General features: G+C 40.8%; 1 protein-coding gene across 1 annotated transcript in view; it reads right to left on the reverse strand.

The window, feature by feature from the left end:
- Positions 1 to 2,743: 2,743 nt before the first annotated feature.
- Positions 2,744 to 17,857, reverse strand: part of slc9a5 (solute carrier family 9 member A5) — a 170,605-nt gene continuing 155,491 nt past the window's right edge. Inside the window, exons 15-16 of the mRNA XM_052028713.1 lie at positions 14,922 to 15,059; positions 2,744 to 3,285 (exon numbers count right to left, since the gene is read on the reverse strand). Of these exons, the coding sequence (XP_051884673.1) occupies positions 2,744 to 3,285; positions 14,922 to 15,059 (680 nt within the window). The remainder of the gene's footprint in view (positions 3,286 to 14,921; positions 15,060 to 17,857) is intronic.

The following is a 17,857-nucleotide window of genomic DNA, read 5'->3' on the forward strand; positions in this document are numbered from 1 at the left end:
TTGGACAGCCTGCAGTGAGTTCGGGAACTGGGCAGTAAGGTCCCCAGATGTTAGAAGGGTTTGGAAATCCACACATAACTGCATCCAGATTGTGCTTCTATGGCAATCTGAGCTACTAATAATTAATGATCAACTTCTCTTCATGAAACAACCTGCCCATTCCAGCTTTCAGGCTGGTAAACCTTGGAATTGCTTCCATTGCATTTACATCCTTCCTTAAATAAGATGACCAATACTGTACACAGTACTTCAACATGGTCTCACCAAAACCCTACATAACTAAAGCATAACCTCACTACTTTTGTATTCAATTCCCCTGGAAATAAATGGTTGTTCACTGTTAGTTTTCCTAATTATTTGCTCTACCTACAGACTAGTCTTTTGTGAACCAGACTTGGACACCCAGATCTCTCGCCTTCCCAGAGCACTTCAATCTCTCACCATTTCGATATTGGTGTTCATATATTCCATCACCTTTTCAGCCAGAGAGTTCCAGATTTCTACCACTCTCTGGGTGAAACGTTTTTTCCTCATTAATCCTTCTACCAATTTCTTTAGGTCTATGCCAATAACAGAGCAGAAACCACAATTTTTCAGAAGCAGAGACAATACAAGGGCTTGCTGATGTGTGAAGATATTTTTCTTGAATGGTAATCACTGGGGTAAGTGGGTGGATGATGGTCAGACATTAATACGTTAGTGGCTGCTGCACCTCATTTGTTGATCCCTCATTAATTCATCCTCCTCATCTCAGTCAGAACCCCAAAGTAATACTAACCTGCATGGTGGAACATCAAATCCAAGAGCAGTCAGGAATAATGTAGAATAGTAAAGACAGGAAATAGATCCAAAATGTATAAAGGTTGCACTAAAAGGCAAAACTGATGAATTAATGAAACATAATGCAGAAAAGGGTATAATAAAACACATTTCAATCATAGAAATTCACAATACAAAAGAGATAGTTCCTTGATCATATTCTTGTCAACCAAAAAGGTCAGTGGAAAAAATAATTCCCCAGCTCCATTTTAATGTTTCTACGTTAACTTAAAACTACGTACCCTAATTATTGACGTTGTGGCTAACGTCCTTCCAGATCGCCCCAAGTCTCATAATTTTGAATATCTCTATAAAGTTTCCTCACAGTCTCCTTGGCTCCAGAAAAAACCTCAGCCTTGCCAATCTTTCCTCATAATTAAATTTCTCAAACTCTGGCAATATCCTTGTAAATCTCCTCTGCACCTTTTCTGGTCCTGTCAGATCCTTTATGCATGAAAGGTTGGAATCAGAGCTGTATACACTACTCTAGCTGTGGCTTAACCAGTGTTTTATAGAATTTTAGCATGAAATCCTCACTACTGTATTCAGTACCTCAGCCAATAAAAGCAGGTAACCCCAATGCTTTCCTTACCATTATATCTACCTTCATGAATTTATGGACATTCATTCTGTTCTTTTACAATTCTTAGTACGGATATTCCTCAATGTACAAATGTTTAAATTATGAATTTTCCCTATAATGCTATTGATTCTTTGGGGTACATACAGTATCTTCAACTTACAAACATATGTTTTGTAATAACAAATAGCACAGCACTCTCCATCTATGGCAAGTATCAAAATACCCATTAAGATTTTTCGCCCAGCGTTTCCAATTGATGAAATCTTGATCAGTAAAATATTTTCCAGGAATACTTGCCTTTTATAAATAAAAGAATGGCTGTACCCTAAAGCAAAATACTGCTAATGCTGGAAATCTTTAAAAAAAAATAAAAGTGCTAGAAATATTCAGTAGGTCATGCAACATCTGTATGGTGAAAAGAAAGTTAAATGTTCAAGAATAATGATATTTCCAACGGATTCTACCATTTATGGTGCACACTCTTGCCTTAGTTGCCCTCTCAAAATGCATTACATCACATTTCTTTGGATTGAATTCCATTTGCAATTTTTGGGCACCAAACCACTCCATTGTTGCTTTCCTACTGTCAACAATTTTCTCCCTCAGTACCGAATACAATTTCTCCTTAAGTAGGTAGAGCTCTGGGATTAGCCTATGCTCTGTTTATAAGGGTGGATTCTCACCTAAGGAGCTCCATTGTATTCAAAATATTAAAAGGAGACAATGCCTTCTTGTGGTGCAGACTCATTATTTACTTCCAAACTGCCCATTGCCAAAATGTGAGTAATAAGTCGATAGAAGGATAATTACATATTCCGTTAGAGCAATGTCCTTTTATTCTGATTTTATACAAAAGGTTCCCATCCAAAAAAAAATCAAATCAGTCTCCCTATAGCTAGATATGATGGGGAAGACTATAATCTCTGACCTCCCTGAATGGTTAGTCAGCAGCTCTTTCTTGTTTGTCCCATTCTTTGACTGTCCCATTATATAATTCCATCTGCTTGAGGCAGTTGCCTTGCAACCTCCTCACCCTCCCCACCACTGCCCAGAAAAGGGTCACACAGAACTGTAAACGATTCTGCACTCTGAGTAACCATGTCAAGGAAATCTCTCCACAGCATTCAAATCTGAAGATCAAATGCTTTCATCTCCGTAACAGTATTAACAACTTTAAATCACATAAATAATACAATATATATTTGTTTGCTAACATTTCTACATAATTACTAGCCTCAAAATGGCTTAAGATTCTCCAGTATTTCAAAGCACATATTCAGTGGTATATGAAACTAAAATGTTATGGTCCACTTATATTCATCTTTCTTGCATGAAATAAAATTAAAGTTCTGTCTGTTTATTACCAGACTTCTCAGATTGTTTAGTGGTGTATTGTGTTGAGGTAACCAAAGATTTCAGTGCTGAGACATAGGAAGGTCTGTGGAATGAAGCAGACCATCTGGTACTTACAAACCCAGCTGACGGAACTGGTCTGCTATCACCTTCAGCAGACATCAGTGGCTGCAGCTCCTGCTGCTGAATAAACTCAACGGTGTCCTCATCAGCACTCCTTTCGCCAGCTGTACAAACATCAGGAAACTGGAAATGGACGCAATGCTGTGCTGAAGCCGTGTGTTCCTCCAGCATGAAATTCAAGGTCCTTGGCTGAAACACTACATCAGACATGGTAGGTGAGACCAGGCTCTCGAGCGATGACATGCTGCGATTCCAGGCATATTGCAAGTCGACTGGCACAATCTTGGTAGTTTCCAAAGAGACACAGGCTGAAAGGTTACTTGTGTCACCTTTCCAGGGAAGCTCTTTCTCAGCACAAGTAGGAGATAGTGGGATAATGCTTGGGCTTTGAAGATATTCAGAATTACCTGAGATATACAAGTTTAAAATAGTATATTTTAATAACATTTAAAAAGGTATATATATGCATCCTAAGGTATATATTTTCAAAATACATTTACTGTAATACTTTAAATGCACAACAGCATGAGAGTAAAGGCAGCGCAAGATTTGCTATAAAGGTGCTGGGAAGATGAAAATTAATAGTTGCAGAGTTCAAGTCAACTTGGAGCAAATTAAAATTTAGCAAGCAAGAGTTTCTGGAGAGACCATCACTGTGTTTCATGATAACAAGGAGATTAAAAAATTCAAGTTGTTACCAATACCTGGTATATACTTGAATACAGTTCAAAGCTTCAAAAGCAAAATAAGAGCAAGTTTAATGGTCCTGTGATCTTAATGAATAAATTGTCCATTGATTTATGATGAGGGAAAGTTACCTTATGTGTCGCAAATCACCAGAAATTGCTGGACTTTGCACTGGTCCACTGTTAGTTATCCTCACTTAAGCAACAAATTACCCTCAACTTTCTCATGAATTTAAAGCAATTGCTGCACTCACACATTAATTACCCAGTAAACTATCTGCAGAAATTAGGGCTAATATTTAACTGCCTGCAGGCCTTTTTAATATTGAGATTAATGTTCCTGCAATGCATACTTCACCTTGAAAGAGACAGTGGAACTACTGACTCTTTTCTGCAGGTAGTAATTGTTAGTGCTTTTGCAATTTTTTTTACTATTGTCTCTTTTTCCCCTCCCTCCCTTAATCCAATTTTCCTTATCTTGTCTTTATTAATCCTCTCCACATTCATTCACCCTATTCCCTTTTCTTCTGATCCTCTGTTTCTTTCTCATCGTTTAATAGGTCGAAACCCATCACACACCAACGAGAAGCCCTGTTGTTTGCTATCCACTTGCACTTTCTGCAACCTGCCGCACAGAAGAATTGAGCTGAAATGTGAGGATCTAATTCTGCCTGCTCCTAGGTGCCACTCTCCCAGTTGGAATGTTCAGTCATCAAGCTTTCTCATAGATTATACACACAATTCTGCTGTCCGACAAGGAACATTTTAAGGGAAACACAACTTCAGCATCCACTTTGTCCTAATTTCAAAGGAGTAAATTAAAAACTACAATCACTTTTTTTTTCTAAATGCGGCATTCATCGAACCAACAGGTTGCTCCCTGTAAAGTGTTGCATTCTTACATAAATCATTGGATCATTCTGAGTTATCTTAAACACTTTTACTCACAATTAATGGATTAATAATGAATAAAATTATTCATAATCAGGATGCTCATTCACCTGCAATCTGACCATCACTTCAAGGAGTTAATGAATAGTCACTCCATGCTGCTAAGAAGCAGCTTCATCCCACATTGTATCCATCATTCTCAGATTGGAGGCCTGTGACTAGTGGTGTGCCTCAGGGATCTGTGTTGGGGCCATTGTTGTTTGTGGTATATATCAATGATCTAGACGATAATGTGGTAAATTGGATTAGTAAGTTTGCGGATGACACTAAGATTGGAGGTGTAGTGGACAGTGAGGAAGGCTTTCAAAGCTTGCGGAGGGATCTGGACCAAATGGAAAAATGGTCCAGAAAATGGCAGATGGAATTTAATGCAGACAAGTGTGAGGTGTTGTATTTTGGAAGGACAAATCAAGGGAGGACATACACAGTAAATGGTAGGGCACTGAGGAGTGCGGAGGAACAAAGGGAGTTCAGATACATAATTCCCTGAAAGTAAAGCCACAGGTAGACAGGGTTGTAAAAAAGGCTTTTGGCATCCTGGCATTTATAAATCAAAGTATTGAGTATACGAGTTGGAATGTTTTGGTGAGGTTGTATAAGTCATTGGTGAGACCAAATTTAGAATATTGTGTACAGTTCTGGTCGCCGAACTACAGGAAGGATGTCAGTAAGATTGAAAGAGTGCAAAGGAGATTTACAAGAATGTTGCCGGGTCTTTAGGAGTTGAGTTATAAGGAAAGATTGAGCATGTTAGGACTTTATTCCTTGGAGCGGAGAAGAATGAGGGGAGATATGATAGAGGTTTATAAAATGATGAGGGGCATAGACAGGGTTAATGCAAGTAGGCTCTTTCCACCTAGATTAGGAGAGATAAGTACGAGAGGACATGGCTTTAGGGTGGAAGGGGAAAGGTTTAGGGGGAACATTAGAGGGAACTTCTTCACTCAAAGAATGGTGGGAGTGTGGAATGGGCTGCCATCTGATGTGGTAAATGCGGGCTCGCTCTTAACTTTTAAGAGTAAATTGGATAGATACATGGACAAGAGAGGTCTGGAGGGGTATGGGCTGGGGGCAGGTAAATGGGACTAGCCGAATAATGTTTCGGCACAGACTAGAAGGGCCGATTGGCCTGTTTTCTGTGCTGTAGTTTTTCTATGGTTCTATCATTCCAAATTCCCCAGGGAATCTTCAACTACTCTCATAACTCACTACACCAGCTACTTTTTTAAAAAGAGCTTCTTACTGCTTATAGCTGACCCTGCTTCATTCATATACTGGATTGTGCACTGCAGGTAACATTCCAGATTGAATACCATAAGTTCCCACTCTGACTGCTGATTGAAATATTAGAATGAAACAGCAGTGCTGGCCTGAGCTGCTTCTGTGATCCAGCCCATGCCCCTGCATGGACAAACACAGAAATCAGCAGCTTCAAAAAAACTGATACAAACAGTATGAGGATAAACTTATGACATGGAAATGCACGTGTGCATAAAATTGTCATAAGTTAAACTACAGGCTACAAAATATTCTATGAGTTATATAATAACAGTCAAAAGTTGTTTGGTTTTTTTTTGATATCCTTGAAGAGCAATTACCTGCTATTAGGGATATGCATTGCAAGTAGTCATTGAATCTCATTATTAAATTTTCCTAAAGGGCCACATTCGGTTCATGCAGTGGGATAAAGACTTTGTTCTCCTTTTTTATGTGATTTCCAGTTGCCCTTCCCTTATGCCTCCAAAAACTAGTACCCTTCAATATTTAGTCCACTCTGGCTCCCCTCACCATTCACGTCTCAGTTCGCACTCTCTCACTTCATCTCTCTCTCCACACTATCGCACTTCATCCCTCGGTTCACAATGGCTCTCATCGTCCCTCAGTTCACATCATTCACCTTTCTCTTTCCCCTTCAGTCATGCTGCCATTCCCCCCCTCCTCCTCCACCCCCCCCCCCCCTTACCTCAATGCATGATGACATGTTCCATTTTTCTTTTCCTCCCCTAGTGTGAGCTCTGTGGGTAATTTGCTCTCCAGTCCACCAGCTCATGCTTGCACTTGTATTCACTCCATGAGTACTGCTCATCCCTCTTATTTCTATCTGGCACCATCCTTCTGCCCCAGCTGTGCCATTCAGGGAAGGTACCTGCTGTTGCTTGAACTTGATCTTACAAACTGTTACTGACATCTCTGGTCAGTGTAGGTTTTTTTCCTTTGAGGCTGCCATAGACACCAAGGAAATTAAAAGTATTTGCAAATCTGTGCTCCCTATGTGGCTGGTTTATTAAATATTGTGATATTTCCATAGGATCACTTTTGCACTTTTAAATTACATTTTTATACTAGGCTTTAGTTATATTGCAGCAATTTTCAATTTCAACAAGGGGTCTCACACCAACTGGCAATGTAACTGTGGCTTGAACATTAATAAAACTCGCATGTTTAAAATATTTTTAAAAATATAGCATAATGAAAAGATGATTGCATCCTTTCTCACTGGACCAGTATACAAACCATTAGTGAGTCCAGAGAGGTCTTCATTTTAGTAAAAATAACTGCATTTGCAATTCTGTGTCACTAGCAGGATATCTGAGGAATCTGTACGTATAACATCAGATTCAATGTCTCTGTGAATTAAATTACATTTTTCTTTAATAGCCTGCTTAGAAATCAGCGAACAGATATATAGATGCAAACATGCTCTACTTTTTAAAGTTGATAATGGCTCAGACTATTGCACTTTATATCTTAGAGTTGAAAAAAGAAAGTGTAAATATTCCAGACTGAAGAAAAGAAAGAAGGTGAAAATAATGGAGGACCAGCAGAAGGAAGTAATCGATAATTGCATTATTTACTGTTGATTTGTTTGTTGTTGCTCTTTTGCTTCAGAGGACAATTGCGAGTCTGCTGAATTAGTTCTGATCTCGTGGAGATGAATGTAACCGGGCCGCACTAGCTGAGCACTCTGTGAAAGGATGGGTTCGTCATTTTGAAATTTCCAAGGTGGATCCTTCTTGCAAATGTCCGATTCTGTGCCAGTGTCATCACTGATTTGGCTAGTGACTAAAACAAGATTTGAGTTATCCTCAGAAGAACTTAACATCAGAAAATAAAATGTGAGACCTGTTACTTGATAGAAAACAAAAAATGCAAAGTTAATTGATGGTCGTGCTATAAATTGGAAAGTGCTGGAAAACGTGTGCTGGAATAGGGAAGCATGATTAGTCTGTGTCCTTTTGATATGGCATAAGACTCGGACAAAAGTTGTGCTCCAAACTCAAGATTTAGTTAGGTTTAACTCTACTATTTATTACCTTAGCACATATCCAAGTGGACAAATTTCACAGTTGACAAGCAGCAAATGAAGCTTGTAAGAGCTGATTAAAGCCTGCAGCTCCTAAAAAAGAAGTACCATGTGGCTGTAACTGATGGGGACAACTCTTTCAATAAGTTTGAAAGCTTGCTGGAAGCCATGGCAGATTACAGGTGAGACAGGGAAACCTTACCTTCAGACATAGCTCTGAAGGCCTTGGTAGGGATGAGAAGAATAAGTCCTCTTCCAACGCAAGGTTAGGAAGCTCCCCCAGGACATGGTTAAGTGACAGGAGGAAGAGATGACGGTGAGGTTAATATCGAGAGCAAGGATCCAAGCATGTGTATGCATTGGCATTCACAAGTATAGTCATGGATTGTGTAAACATTACCAATTCCCATTTCTCAAAAACTGTACCACCAGTCAGATATACAATACACCTCCATCACTTGCCTACCGACAATCTCTCTCCATCAAGGCTGGGACCTAACATTCAGATGCCCCTTCCCCACCCCCTCATCAACTTCACATGCTTACTTTTACTCCAAATTTCACGTTCACATCTCACAGATTTTATACATTGCCAGTTATTCAATTGCAACAGACTGGAGAAGGCATCACCCAGAGATCAGAGTGCCACCAGTAATTGGAGGGCCGCTCATCGTTGGAACGTCCTGCACAGCCTGTGGACAGCGGCAGCACAGATATGTTCGAGATGGTGAAATGTTCATAGTCAATGCTCCTTCTCACCTCCCTCTCCTTTCAAGCTGCAGAAGATGTAAGCACTCACCTCTTACTTGCTTCCCTCCTCTTCACTATAACCCTCACCTTACATCTCTCCCCCTTCAGCAGCCAAGACCCCCCAGATGGCCAGGGAGTGTCACCTGCAGGGAATGGCAGTATACTGCAGTGGCTAAGTTACTGAACTAGTATCCAGAATTCTTGAAACATGATTTATTGTACATCCCCTTGAGGACTCCAATCAAAATCCACGGTGCACTACACCCTCAAAGGGCCTCAGTCCTTCAAATAAACAGCCAGTGTGTGACCATATGGCCAACCTGGACAGCAATGTCCGCCTCCAGTGAATGAATAAATACAAAAAAACGCTAGGCAGCAAAACCACAATGAAGGAGGCGCCTGCTACTTAAAGGAACACATAAGAAGTACCCATTTTTCTCTCTCCACAAGTGGTGTGCATTTTCTGGTTTTATTGTAAGTTCCCCACAACTGCAGTTCTTGGCTTTTCAGTGCACAACGACCACCAGGTCTGTGTGAAGGAGTTTGCTGGTGCCAACTCCAACCATGTATGTGGCTTTGTGACGAGCTTGGGAGTCCTTCAAAATGGCATGGAAGTGGTGGCTGGCTCCAATTCAACACTTGCAGACCCAACCATCCCCCAGTGTCTGGTGGTCACTTCTTTGGCTCGACTGGGTTGAGGATGGCAGGACATTGCTTACTGATGGAGAATTCTGCCTTTTTGTGTGAAGCTGCCTCCTTCATTGTACTTTTGTGGCTATAACTTTTTCATGTGTTTATTTGTTCACAGGAGGTGCACATCACTGACAATGCCAGCATTTATTGTCTTCTTAATTGGCCCTGAACTGCACATGGGTGAGTCTGGAGTCACATATTGGCCACACTGGATGAGGATGGTAGAATTCCTTCTCTAGATGGGTTCTTAAACAATTCAGTAGTTTCATTGCTACTGTTGTTGAGACCAGCCTTTTAAAAAAATTCTGATTCTTATTTAATTACTTGAATTTAAATTTCCGTAGCTACTGGGACAAAGGACAACCCTTGTCATCATGCAGACATTTGCTGGTCTGGTTTCATGGCAGGATGATAGATGGCACAGTGGACCAGGGCAAGATGCAAGTGTTGTGAGAGCTCCTCAGATTGAGCATATCATCACACATGATCTGAGTACTGACTGGCTGGATACTGAAGAGCTGAGACCACTCGAGGGTGGAGTACACTCTGGATTTTCAATGTGGAGTCCTCAAGATGACATGGGTGCTGTCAATACCATTCTGCACCTCAAGGAAGCCCACAATTCTGAGAAGCTCCACACACATGTTGGCTACTGCTCTCTGCTCAAGGAGATGGGATGTCCTCTCTTTGAGTACAGTGCCCCCATCAATCTCAAGTAGATAGCCTCCATAACCTCCCTAGCAAAGCAAAACAAAAGAGCTGGTCATTGACCTCAGGAAGGGGGTCGGTGCACATGCTCCTGTCTGCATCGATGGTGCTGAGATCGTGAGGGTTTAGAGCTTCAAGTTCCGAGGAATGAACATCACCAATAGCCTGTCCTGGTCCAATCACATAGATGCCACAGCCAAGAAAGCTCACCAGCACCTCTACTTTCTCAGGAAGCTAAAGAAATTCGGCACGTCCCTTTTGACACTCACAAAGTTTTATCGATGCACCATAGAAAGCATACTATCTGGATGCATCATGGCTTGGTATGGCAACTGCTCTGCCCAGGACCGCAACAAACTGCAGAGAGTTGTGGACACAGCACATCATGGAAACCAGCTTCCCATCAATGGACTCTGTCTTTACCTCTTGCTGCCTTGGTAAAGCAGCCAGCATAATCAAAGACCCCACTCACCCCGGACGTTCTCTCTTCTCCCCTCTCCTATTGAGCAGAGATACAAAAGCCTGAAAGCACATACCACCAGGCTCAAGGACAGCTTCTATCCTGCTGTTATGACTATTGAATGGTTCCCTAGTACAACAAGATGGACTCTTGACCTCATAATTTACCTTGTTATGACCTTGCACCTTATTGTCTACCGACACTGCACTTTCTCTGTTGCTGTTGAACTTCGTTCTGCATTCTGTATTGTTTTACCCTGTACTACCTCAATGCTCTGTGTAATGAATTGATCTGTATGAACAGTATGCAAGACAAGTTTTTCACTGTACCTCAGTACAAGTGACAATAATAAACCAATTCTAATTCCAATTCGCATGTGGCAGTATGGTACAATGAAGAATTACTGCTAATGTCCCCAGCACTAATCTGGAAAGAACCCAGGAGTAAAGAAATTGATGGTCCGTCACATAATAAGCACAGGCAGGGCAGCCCTTGCATGGTTATGTGGGCGCCATTGTGGCTGTAACTTGTGGCAGGTCCAGGTCAGCAACTCATTACTCAAGCAGAGCGTTCACAGGCATTATTCATCACAGGGGTGCAAATAGGACGACTGATGCTGAGGACAGAACCTTCTGCTCAATGACCTTTTTGCCCTCCTCTTCACTCTCCCAGCTGATTCCCCCTTCCTTGGGGCTCTGTCCTCTTTCTCCCCATCGCATTAAATGTTCAGAGAAATGGCCAACAATGTTCTCAGGCGGGACAAAGGTGCAGTAGTCAATGATAGAGTCCAAAACCCAGTCACCACACGCTTTGAAGATTTTAGAAACTTTCCCTAGTTCTGACAATGTCAAATTCCACACTTCCCTCCAAACTACTATTCTTTAGATCAATCACCAACAAATCAATGATCCCTTTAAATGGTTCAGGTTGGGGGGGGGTGGGGGGGGGCTTGTGGGAAGGGTGGGTTGGGCCTGGGTCTTCCTGCTTATGAATAGCAGCTTCTCTGCATGTGGTCAACAAATGGCCCTAGGTGGATCATGAGGAATGATGTCATGATCTGCCCACCCTCTCCCTGGCAACTGACACTTGTGTCACCAGGCTAACTGATTTACCACACAGTGAGAATTACATCAAGAACTTGTCCTCATGATCTGCAGAGAAAACTGGAAGTACACACAGTGGTGAAACAATAGAAACACAGAGCCCAGTTCTGCGGCCACAGCACCTGAATAAATCCAACAGTCTGTTACTGTTTAGTATCTGTTCCCGGAGGTAATCACAAGCAAAATTAAAATTCAAAGTTGGGAATGTTTTGAATGCACCTCATGGCCGATGCTTCAGACTTGTTTGCACACTTTAACAAATGGTGAATCAGGAGGTTTTGAGACATTTATTTGTTGCTATTGTCACCATTTTGAAAATTTGATGACTGACGACAGCGGCAAAGTGATTAGTTGTAGCCATAGGAAAACTGAATTCCAGAGTTTAATGAGGAAACTTAATTACGACATGGCAGGAACTGTGTGTGTGCATCATGTGGTTCAACCTCACATATGAAGACTGACAAAAGACAGTGAAGGAATGATGGGAGATGGTGTGGTACAAGTTATAAATAAAAATCTCTGCTTTCACATTTGGGAGTGAAACAGGCATATCCATTCTGAATGGGATCCTGGTGAAAATATTTTCAGTATGCTCAGTTTAACAGAAATTGTAACTGCTTTTGGAAAGAATAGGTTTACAATGGAATATCTGGCGTGAATAAAATTATCTCCAATCCCACCCCACAAGGTTTATTACACAGCTTTGTTGATGAATAAGAAAAATTCTTATGGATAATGAATATACCATTTGAATCAGTCAACGTGATTGCCCCTGATTCCCTGAAGACCATGAGGCGTCTTTTTGTTGCAACTTAGTACCCATAGCATCACAGAAAATTTATGACGCAGAGGGATGCCATTTACCTTATTGTGCCTGCGTTCATTGAGAAACAGCTAGCTAGCTTAATCCCACCCATCCAGCACTTGATCTGTAACCCTAGAGGCCAGAACTTTTCAAGTGCACAAGTCCAGGCACTCATTGAATGTAATGGAGTTTCCTGCCCCTATCACCCTTTCAGGCAATGAGCACCAGACCCCTACCACTCTCGAGGTGAAATAAAAAACCCATATCTCCCAACAGACCCTTCTGCCATTTACTTTAAACCAATCCCCTCCGTTTTTTGACCACTTTGCTAAGGGAAATAGGTTGCTCCTCCTTTCTCTAACCAAACTCCTTTCAATTTCATACACCTCAAGCAAACCTCTTCTATTCCAAAGAAAACAATCCCAGTCTTTTCAAGTTTTCCTCATAGCTAAAATTTTCCAGCGTTTGCAACATAAATCTCCTTAGCACCTTCTCCAGTGCAAGCATATCTTTGCTGTGATAAGGTAAACTGAAACTGCATACAATACTCGAACAGTGAGTTAACCAGCACTGCATTCTATACCATCATAACATCCTTGCTCCTAAATTTTAATGCTTTAGCTAATAAAGGAGAATATCCCACTTGTGTCTTTTTAATGACTTTATCTACCCGTTCTGCTATCTTTAAGGGTCTGTGGACATACACTCCAAGGTCTCTCTGTTCCTCCTCACTTCTCATACGCTGGAGTTGATTGTATTTACCCTTGCCTTGTTGAAACTCCACAAATGCATAATCTCACCCTTCTCCAGATTATATTTCATTTGCCAATTTTCTTCCCAAATGACCAGACCGTTCATATGTTCCTATAATCTAAAGCTTTCCCCCTCCCAGTCAAATGCAGCCATTTTTGTAACATTGTAAACATCCTTATCATGCCCCTCAAATTTTAGTGTAAATCATTAATATATAAATAACAAATAGCAAGAGACCAAGCACCATGCCTTGTGGACCCCCAATTGTAACAGCCTTCCTGTCACAAAACCACACATCCATCTGCCACACTTTCTTCACTGCAATTAAGCCAATTCTGAATCCAATTTACCATTCTTCCTTGGGTGCCATGTGCCTTTCCTTTTTTGACCAACCTGTCATTTTGGACACGGCCAAATTCTTTGGTTAAAATTTAGGTAGATTATTTTGGACAAATTAACCTCATCAACCCTTCTCATTAATCCTCAAAAAATTCAAATTATTCCGACACAACCATCACTTAACAAATCCATGCTGTATGTCTTTGATTAACCTGTGCCTTTCCAAATTAAGGTTTATATTGTACCCCAGAATTGATTCCAATAAATTTAATACCACAGAAGTTAAACAACCTGGCCCTTTTTGCCCCCCAATGGTACAATGTTAGGAATGGTCCACTCTTTTATTATGCAAATACGGTATATTTGCAAGTGACAGAGTTCCTTAGCAATTTTATCCTTTGCTTCTTTTGACATCCTGAAGTATATTTCATCCAGGCCTGGAAATCTATCTTCTTTCAAAGATGCTAAATCCCTTAATACTTCCCCTATTACTTTGCTTCTCCCATCCAATATTTCACGTCCTTCCTCCTTAAATACAACATCATCATTGTCCTCCTTAAAAACAGTCGCAAATTATTCTTTTAGAATTTTACACACGTCCTCTTTTTATTTCCACATGAAGGTTACCTTTTTGGTCCTTAAGAATCCCTGCTCTTTGCTTAGTTCTCCTCTTGCTCTTTATATATTTGTAAAATATCCTCCAAGTTTCTTTGATTTTATCCGTTGGTAGTTTTTAGTGTTCTCTCTTTGCTTTCCTAATTTCCCTTTTAATTTCACTCCTACATTCTATTTTCATGAAGAACAGCCTCTCAGAAGAGATAAATTATATAAACTTTCATTTTCCTACTTTGTGGCAGTTTTACCTCTTTATCACCACCAGAAATTGTGCACAGTAATGTGCCCTTATTAAAGGCACACAACGATTGGAGTTATGGAGAATGTGCCTCTAACTGATTATGGATGTGTTTGCTACATTTTGTTTGGTAGTGAATAACATACTGTCTGAGTGTCTTGTTATTGAGAGGTGGATTTAAATCAGGCTCTCACACAATACAATTGGAAACTTGGTTTAAAGTTCATTGCTGCTGCATGGATTCCCCAGGACTTGGGTGATCTGACAGGGAAAGGTTTGTGGGAAATGCCAGTTTCACAAAATATGCATCTTAACCAGCACCTCCTGTGGGCCAGGCAGGCCTTTTGAGCCCCTCTGATGATTACAGCCTCACTCTTCCCATTCAAAAGCCCCAAAGGCCAATCCCTCTCTTCACTGCCTTGACTCCCTTTCTGATGGTAGAACCTCCTCACCAGCCACCAGCTAGGGTGTCATTTTGGTTGCCAGCTGGGGAGAAACAGAGCAAAAAAGTGAAAATGATTTCCCAGGTCCTCCACACCTGACCTCGATAGATTCTTCATCCATTCCTGGTCTCCCTTAGATCTTGCTTGTAAATATCAGGGCGTGTGTCTATTTTGGTTTTCAAGTCCATTTTGTACCTGAAATTTTTCTTTCTTGTAAATTCTCATCCTCTGTGCGTGCCATGAAGGTGATGCCCTCGTCATCCTCCTGCTCTTTTACCTTCGCAGGATTATCCTTTTCCTCATCTTCTGAGTCAACTTCTACAAAAACCGGAACTAGGGCCAATAGAAAGAAAACATTAAATGCTCCAGTGTTCTGCACATTAGGGGCTATCATAATTTAGTCACTCATTGCTGCTCTAGGTAAAGTAGAAAAATAAATCATTTTTACCATGGCAAACATAATAATTAGTGGCCCTTAACTGCTTCAATAAGACATTACATTAGTGACAATGCTGCTTGTTGTATGTGGGGAATGTATCTTCAGGAAGATGGAAATGTGCTGAATTTGGTGTGTTTGGTTATCCTATGTTAGGGAGTGTGATAGAACTATGGGTTAAGAAGCAGTGAAATCATCAACCTTTATACTCCTGACTGGCATGTAGAAATATATGCTGGAAGGTATACTGAAACTGATAACAAATAAGCATCAAGCTCATCAATGATATTCCACTATGTGAAGTAGCTGCAAAGAATACCAACTTAAGTGACCTCCAAGGGATAATGGAAACATGAAACTGCACCCTTATATTTTCCAGTGCCAGAGGAAGGAGGAATAAAGATGGGAAAACCACAATATTAATGAGCTGGATTTTGTTGATTGCTGCCAGTGATTCCAAAGGTAACTACCGGTTTTGCCGACACAGAACTTGGTAGATTTGCTGAATGATAAGTAAATCTGTCACTGTGCTCCATCACTGGGCTCCATGTGGATTCCAGCAGTGGGGTCCAGTCTTGCTGCAGTTCTCCAGCTTTACACTAGAGGATTACCTCCCCAATCCTAAGCATGGTATAGAACTGGAGCTGCTATTCACTTAGATGGGGATTCTAAGCCTGTGAAATAGGGTAAGTCATTATTACATATTTTATGTTAAGTTAATGCTTCAGATGACATGTGTTTGGTTGAACTTTATTTTGTTGTATTACAAAAATAAGTAGTTCTTTTAATTACTGACTTGAACTTTAATAGTATTTAAATATCTGCAATTGTTAGAGCTTCACAGCTTTGACACAAAACAGTGTTCCACCCTTGGCTTTGCCTTTGTCAGGAGGGTTTCAGTGCACTTTCTCAGGATCATACTTCCTGACATCTGCTCAAAGATGAGATCCCACTGCACCATTCTCAGGTAGCCGAGATCCCACTGCACCGTTCTCAGGTCACTGAGATCTCACTGCACTGTTCTCAGGTCGCTGAGATCCCACTGCACCGTTCTCAGGTCGCTGAGATCCCACTGCGCCGTTCTCAGGTCGCTGAGATCTCACTGCACCGTTCTCAGGTCACTGAGATCTCACTGCACCATTCTCAGGTCACTGCACCATTATCAGGTAGATGAGATCTCACTGCACCATTCTCAGGTCGCTGAGAGCTCATTGCACCATTCTCAGGTCACTGAGATCTCACTGCACCATTCTCAGGTACTAAGGGCCAGCGGAATTGGCCATCCGCATCTTACCCAAGTAAGTGCAGACTGCAATTCTGGGCAGCAGGCAGGAACCAGCAAGTTCCAGTGTTTCCTGCTTCATGAAGACTTTACTATGGATTAGGAAAATTGAAAGGAATTCTTTCCAAAACATCAAAACTTCTGAGTTTTTTCTTGTTTTACTAGCCATTACTTCAGGTAATAGTTAGGTTGAATACTGCATCATGATATGTGAATCTGCAACCTGTTATCACAGAACTCAACCCTTTTCTGCCTGGTATATATTTACCATGTCTGTTCCTGAAGATGCATAAATTATAGGTTTAAGTGATTCACATTCATCACAGCATCTCCTTCAACAAGTTCAGCCAACAACTTGCTGACAGTCACTGGAAATCCAACATGTTAAGTCTCATTCTTTATGAAAGACTGATCTGTTGCATACTTTCAGTGCCTGTCTCCAGCAACGGCTTTTGCTGAAAGATGAAGACCTCAATTATACAGTGTGCAACAGGGCAACAAACAGAACTATGAATTCCTATCCAAAACCAAACTGAAATGTCAGCATGTCAAAGATATCAACACAGGGAAGATGGGCTGAATCTGGGAAAAGGCAACTTTATGATGATTATCAGGGCATTCTTTACAGAAATAGAAATCAACGTTTACAACAGTGGTGGCAGAAACAATCCTAGAATTGCTATGATTAAATGGTGGATGGATTTTAGGCTCCTTCAGATGAATTAACTAAATGTATAGAATTACCTGAAGCTTTTGCAGCCTGTCTTTCTCTGCTATTCCAACTACGGAGAAGTGGGGCCCAAAGACAAAAACCACCTTTTCCAGGGTAAACCTCAAAATTTTAATACTGAGGAGCAAGATGAGATGGGTGGTGGGGGAGGTGAATCCTCCCAGGTTTTGTGCTGGTATGTCTTCCAGGTACAAGCCCTTTCTTCCCTGTATCCCACTCCCTGCTGCAGAAACCCAACAGTTAAAATGTTATGTGTTTCCATTTTGTTCTCTTCTCTTTTACACTCGTGACCCAGGTGTGATGCTTTTGCACAATGAGAGCAGAATGAACTACAAGAACAAACTTAAATATATTCAAGCGTGACTGGAGACAGGTGACATAAATTTGTGCCTTTGCTAAATATTAAAAGTGTTGCTATGTTGATTAATCCTTTCAAAGAATTAGATTACTATCTGGTTAGGAATATTGTGAATGAATCTAAACAAATTATGGAAATATTGTGTCATGGATATTAAATGTGCAATTTTACTTGTTCATCATTGAAAAAAGAGGGAATCTTTGTATAGACAATCAAATAATTAATGGGATCATATGTGAGCTAAAATGAGTGTGCTTCCAATCTTTGTCTTTTCCACTTCTGGTAATACTAATTACTGTAACCCAATCTAGTCTGACTGTTGAAA

The sequence above is a fragment of the Pristis pectinata genome, chromosome 13, assembly GCF_009764475.1.
Source record: "Pristis pectinata isolate sPriPec2 chromosome 13, sPriPec2.1.pri, whole genome shotgun sequence".
Lineage (NCBI taxonomy): Eukaryota > Metazoa > Chordata > Chondrichthyes > Rhinopristiformes > Pristidae > Pristis > Pristis pectinata.